The 6,000-nt window shown below is 35.8% G+C and overlaps 1 protein-coding gene across 2 annotated transcripts in view; it reads left to right on the top strand.

The window, feature by feature from the left end:
• LOC136027496 (zwei Ig domain protein zig-8-like) overlaps positions 1-5,165 on the top strand; it is a 315,403-nt gene extending 310,238 nt beyond the window's left edge. The window contains exon 6 of one of the 2 annotated variants that reach the window (XM_065704810.1): positions 3,491-5,165. In XM_065704810.1, the coding sequence (XP_065560882.1) occupies positions 3,491-3,612 (122 nt within the window). In that variant the 3' untranslated portion in view covers positions 3,613-5,165. The remainder of the gene's footprint in view (positions 1-3,490) is intronic. The other variant, XM_065704809.1, reaches the window with a different exon arrangement.
• The last annotated feature ends 835 nt before the right edge of the window (positions 5,166-6,000 follow it).

The raw sequence follows: 6,000 nt of genomic DNA on the forward strand, positions 1-6,000 counted from the left end.
TGGACTATTTTTACGGAAAAGGGGCGGAGAAGGGGGCTTGTTGCCATCCAATTGTTTTGGTTAATTAAAAAGGCCACTAGAACTTTTAATTTTATTTATGAATGTTTTTATTAGGAAGAAATAAACGTAACTTACAAATTAACTTACGTAACGAAATTCTAAATTCTTATATTTTTATGTCGAACTAGCTGTTGGGGTGGCGCTTCGCGCCACCCCAACACCTAGTTGGTGGGGGCGCTTCGCCCCCCAAGCCCCCCCGCTCGTGGAAGTCGTTACGCGGCATATTAGTTACGCGCCATTGTAGTTGTGTCCCTGTGTCCCAACTGTGAATATAGATAGATATATATGTATGTTTTTAACTACGTAAAACTTGCGAATATACAGCATTCTTCGCTGTCCCGTTGTTTGTGCATATAAATAGATTGTCAGGTTTACCGACTCTTGAACATGCAACATATAATTGTCCATGGGAAAAACAATCCTATTCAGATCTATACCTCATTATTTTAATGATTGCCCTTGAGCTTTGTTGATAGTGATTACTAATCGAACATTCCCTGTGTCCCCGTCGTCATTTATATATCCCCCCTGTGCCCCCGGTGTCCCCGTTGTAGTTGTGTCCCTGTGTCCCGGTCGTCATTTAAATTCCCTGTGTCCTGGTCATCATTTGTGTCCCGGTGTGCCAGTCTGTAATTTCTCTTTGAGTGTCCTGGTCTTCATTTATATTCCCTGTGTCCCGGTCGTCATTTGTGTCCCGGTGTCCCGGTCTGTAATTTCTCTTTGAGTGTCCCGGTCGTCATTTATATTCCCTGTGTCCCGGTGTCCCGGTTGTCTTTTGTGTCCCGGAGTCCCGGTCTGTAGTTTCATCAGTTGAAATACAGGACGTCAGTCGACAAACAACTTCATGACGACATACAGCTCAATCCTTATAATGACGTCAGTCGACAAACATGACGTCAGTCGACAGACAAACAAACAACTTATTTTTATATGCATAGATATAGATATGAGGGAGTTGGCTCCCTCCTAAATACTTCGTTCTTTACTCTAAAGTTGAAATTTTGTTCCAATTCTTTAAGAATGACCCCTGAATCACAAAGGCCGTTTTATTAGAATCATTAGCTCTTTAGAAATGACTTAAAATACTTTAGCGTAAAGAGCGAGGCATTGAGGAGGGGAAGAAGCCCCTCACATTCGTAATAATTTCTGCAAAAAAACTTGTTTTTTATTTAATTTCTCATTGTTTTTAAATAATGCTAGGAAATCCAGCGCCCCCTTCATGGAAATTCTCTTCCCCCATGCAAAATTCTCCATAGAAAGATTCTCTCACGTAACCCCCTCTCCCGACCCCCCTACCACCAGAGAAAGTCCTCCATGAAAACGTCTGTATATTTCCCAATAACCAATACTAAATGTAAACAATGAGCAAAGTTCATAACTTTTCCCTTTCCCCGGAGAGTGTGGGGGATTAAGTCTTCTTCAAGAGATTTTTCGACTATGCTAATCAAAATGGCTATTTCAAAATTTTGAGCCGGTGACTTTGTGAAACATTGACCGTCGGAAAGGGCCTAGTTGCCCTCCAATTTTTTGGTCACTTAAAGGGCAATAAAACTTTTAATTGCCGGTAGAATGAGCCCTCTCCCGGTATTCTAGGATCATTGGGTCGATACGATGACCCCTCGGGAAAAAAACAACAAAAGAACAAATAAACACGCATCATTTATCTTTCTTCTGGCAAAAAATACAAAATTCCACATTTTTGCAAATGGAAGCTTGAAACATCTGCAATAGGGCCCTCTGATATGCTAAAGGTGATTGTGTGGTTTTCATTAAGAATTTATGAATTTTAGGGGGTTTTCCCCTTTTTCCAAAAAATAAGGCAAATTTCTCAGGCTCGTAACTGTTAATGGGTACCTTGATAAAACTTTTATATTTAAGATCAGCATAAAATTTCATTCTTTTGATAGATATATTGGCACCAAAATTCCTGTTTTTAGGGTTTCGGTTACTATTTAGCCGCTGCTTACTAGCAGTGATGTCTTTAAATCAAGGACTTGATCAAATTCATAGTGATATCATCAAATCACTAAATTGAATTAAGTGATCAGAACAGATTGCTAAGAAACCTTAAGGAATTTGATAAAATCATCGATTTTATAAAATTACGAGTGACATATAAATTTGTGTTGAAGCTAACGTTAGTTTAGTTTCTTAAATAAATATGTTTACGATATGGCAATTTTCAAGTCTGGTATGCCCAAACAGCATATTTAGTACCTCTGATTTTAAGGCTTTTTTCAGACCTGAGTGCTAGTCATTTCACTTCCAGAATATTGTATGATTGATTTCAATATTCATCTCTACTACGGTCCCTCAAATACTGTACCCCTCGGATAAGTTCTTTAATTCTTTGGGTGGTCGTGAAATTAAAGTGATGATTTTTTTTTTTTTTTTAGCTTCAGTTAAATTCTCTTTTTCTCTCACTGAGAGCTCAGCCGGCTTGTCCAATCCTAGAATTAACCTCTTTCTCGCCGAATCCCTTCCGTTGGACTGTATTCGGCACTTACCTGTTATAGTGACCCCACTTAAGAATTACGCTGTGTAAAACACGAAAACAAACCGGTTTCATCTCTCTGTATTAAGAGACAGTTGGTTTGCGCTCAGTGGAAAACAAATGGCGGGTGACAGAATACGTTTGACTTAAATAATCAGCTCAATATATTTGCACATTAGTGGGGGGGAGGGTAAAGTATTCGGACAGCGTTAAGTTAGAAAACAATTTTTACTTCATAATATTTATGCAGAATAATTGTTACTAGCTCAATTTGCATGCAGACTGCTATACTTTACCCACACCCCTATTGCTAAAACATATAACCAAAATTTTTTTCTGAAGTATTATATTTTCACCATGTTTGGGTATATTAGATTACCCTATCTCCACTCCTTGAGTAGGGTTCCTATAACAGATAAGTATTCTGTACTTATAAGGTATCTAGGCTCCACCACCTTCCCCATTTCTGTATTCTTGCACTTTATATCTAGTGACAAAACCAGAGAGTAACCTTACATTGCCACCCAAATAAATTTGTCTTTGCGGGTGGATCTTTAAAACTTCAAATATTTTATTTTTCCTGGAGTAGAAACCTTCAAATAACAATGAGATTTGTGAACTTTCTGAAGATCGTGGCATTTGAATAAATTGGAAAGGGGAGAATGTCCTGTATGCCTTATTTTCACGAAACCTTTGTTGACAGGCCTCATTTTAGTTTCGGTTAATTTATGTCAGACCTAACAGTTATATTAACTCGAAACCAGAGCCCTAGTTGCTTTCAGATGGAAGGTAGAGGGATTTCTATGCTGGGAAAAGGTGACTCAAAATTCAACACGTAGAATTCCCAGAATGGTATATTTTGAAGCTAAAGACGTTATTTATTTCATGTATTTTCTTAAATATTTTAAACATAATGAGTTGTTTCCCTTTTTTTAGGTGAGCAGCACGCGGCAATGCAGAGGAATCGGAATTCATGCTTAGCAAATAGATCTAGTATACTTTGGGTGTCAATAACTTTAGTTATGTATAGTTGGACACATTGGAACGTTCCCAGGTGATTTAAACCCTCTCTTCGTATCGGATCTCAAAATTTGTGTCTATAAGGAAAAAACAGTGTGCCGTTACGTTCCTAGCCATTTCCTGTGATAATTTACCATTTACAGCGGATCGAAAAAATGATATGCTAAACTTTGCAACAGTTTTGAAGAAGTACAGACAAGCATACACTCGAATTATTCGTTTGTATAGTGAATAGACGAATCGTTCCACGATTCACATCGGTCTTTGGACACAACTACAGGAATAAGCAATGATACAAAGCTTGAAGAAAAACTGTGGGGCTAAACATGTATATGTAGAAAGGCGCTTGCATTCACCAAGATATTTTCTTTGTTTCTAAGGTTTTTCTCAAGATATTCAGTGGCTGGAACTAGGAGCTTTACATAAGTGTAACCAAATGTGAATTATACAAAGGAAACCTCAGCGAAAACTCGCTCAAACTTTTAGAAGGGTTGGAAAACCAGTTGTACTTACGTTCCATAGGCAGTGTCCCTATCGCTTGAATATTTTTGTTTACTTTTTATTATTACTATTAAATCTTTTCTTTCTACTGAAACAAGTTGCCTAGAATTAATGGCCACTGTCAAAGCAAGATATTTCCGTTTTTTAATAGTATAATTATTAGATTTTTCTGGGCTTTAATCGCTTCTTATTGACAATTAAATTAAAAAAGCAAGTTTTTTCGACTGAAAGTAAGGAGCAAGATTTAACAAATGAAAATATAAAGAAAACTTAAAAAAATATAATTATATATTATATTATATAAATTTATAATTTAAAAAAAGTAGTGGAAAAAAGCAGTAGCAAACTTTAAATAATATAAAAATCCAAATATTTCGATTTCACCTCCGGAAGCCTTCATATAAAAAAAATGAATTAAGCTAAGCTTAGCACAATATATTAATAAATAAAAAAACAAGAAAAAAAATGATGATTAAAATTCAGCTTTCTCTAAATTTTCATTGAATAAATTCTTTAAATGGAGGGCAGTCTAGCTTAAGAAATTACTTAAAGTGAGAGGCAACATTAATACTTAAGACGAACAGAAACAAAAAACCATAAAGACAAAAAAGACGTATATGAGCAGGGATGCCAAAAGTCAAATTTTGGCGCAAAGAGCGATGTATTGAGGAGGGAATTGACCCCTTCATATACGGAATCATTTCTGTTAGTTTTAAGGTTTAGTTTTGCTCCTTACTTTCAATTGAAAAATGAGTTTTTTTTATTCAATTTCTAATCACTTTTCAAATAACGTCAGGAAATTTGGTTCCCTATCCACGGAAAACTCCCTCGCTCTTTGGAATTTTCTTCAAACGTAAAATATTCCAACCCTGTACATTGTCCTAGACAATCCCATCCTTGCTAAAAATTCCCCCCGAAAAATTTCCTGTGAACAATTCCACCTGAAAAATTATTTAAGAAATAAAACATGCATTCTAATAGTTTTCTTATAGTTAACATCATGAAGGCTTAGTGTTTTATTAAATGAAAAAACAAGTTTTTTAACTGCAAGTAAGAAGCGACATTAAAACTTAAAACGAACAGAAATTATTTCATATATGAAAGGGGTTGTCCCCTCCTCAACGCCTTGCTCTTTACGCTAAACTTTGACTCTTTCTCACAACTCTACTTTTTAAAACAATAAAACATTTTTCTGAACGTTTTTTAATTAATGCCTGTTTTGATTTTGGCTCACCGCACATGAAAAATTAAAACAAAATTTGTATATAACTTTTTTTGGCTAAATACGATTTTGATAAGAAAAGGGATGGGATAGGAGGTCTAGTTGCACTCCAATTTTTGATTACTTAAACAGGCAACTAGAACTTTTTATTTTATTATGAACATTTTTATTAGTAATAAATATACGTAACTTACGAATTAACTTACGTAACGAAATTCTATATCTGTATATTTTTATTACGTTTATGAGGAGGTTCTCCCCCTCGTCAATACCTCGCTCTTTACACTAAAGCTTCAATTTGGTCCCAATTCTTTAAGAATGACCCATGAATCACAAAGGCCTTGGAATAAGTAGTTGAAATTACTAAACATGGTTTGGCGTAAAGAGTGAGGTATTGTGGAGGAGACGAACCCCCTTATATACGTAATAGTTTCTGTTCGTTTTAGGTTCTAATGCTGCTCCTTACCTCTACCTGAAAAAAACTTTCTTTTTATTTATTTTCTCATTGTTTTTTTAAATAATGCTAGAAAATCTTGCGGCCCCCTCATGGAAATTTTCTTCTTTCGTGATAAATTTCTCCATGGAAAGATCCTCCCATGTAGCCCCACACCCCGACCCCCTTTAACGTGAAAAAGTCGCCCTGAAAACGTCTGCATACGCCCCTATAACCATTACTATTTGTAAACAATGGTCAAAGTTTGTA

The sequence above is a fragment of the Artemia franciscana genome, chromosome 5 (assembly GCF_032884065.1).
Source record: "Artemia franciscana chromosome 5, ASM3288406v1, whole genome shotgun sequence".
In the NCBI taxonomy this organism is placed as follows: Eukaryota; Metazoa; Arthropoda; class Branchiopoda; order Anostraca; family Artemiidae; genus Artemia; species Artemia franciscana.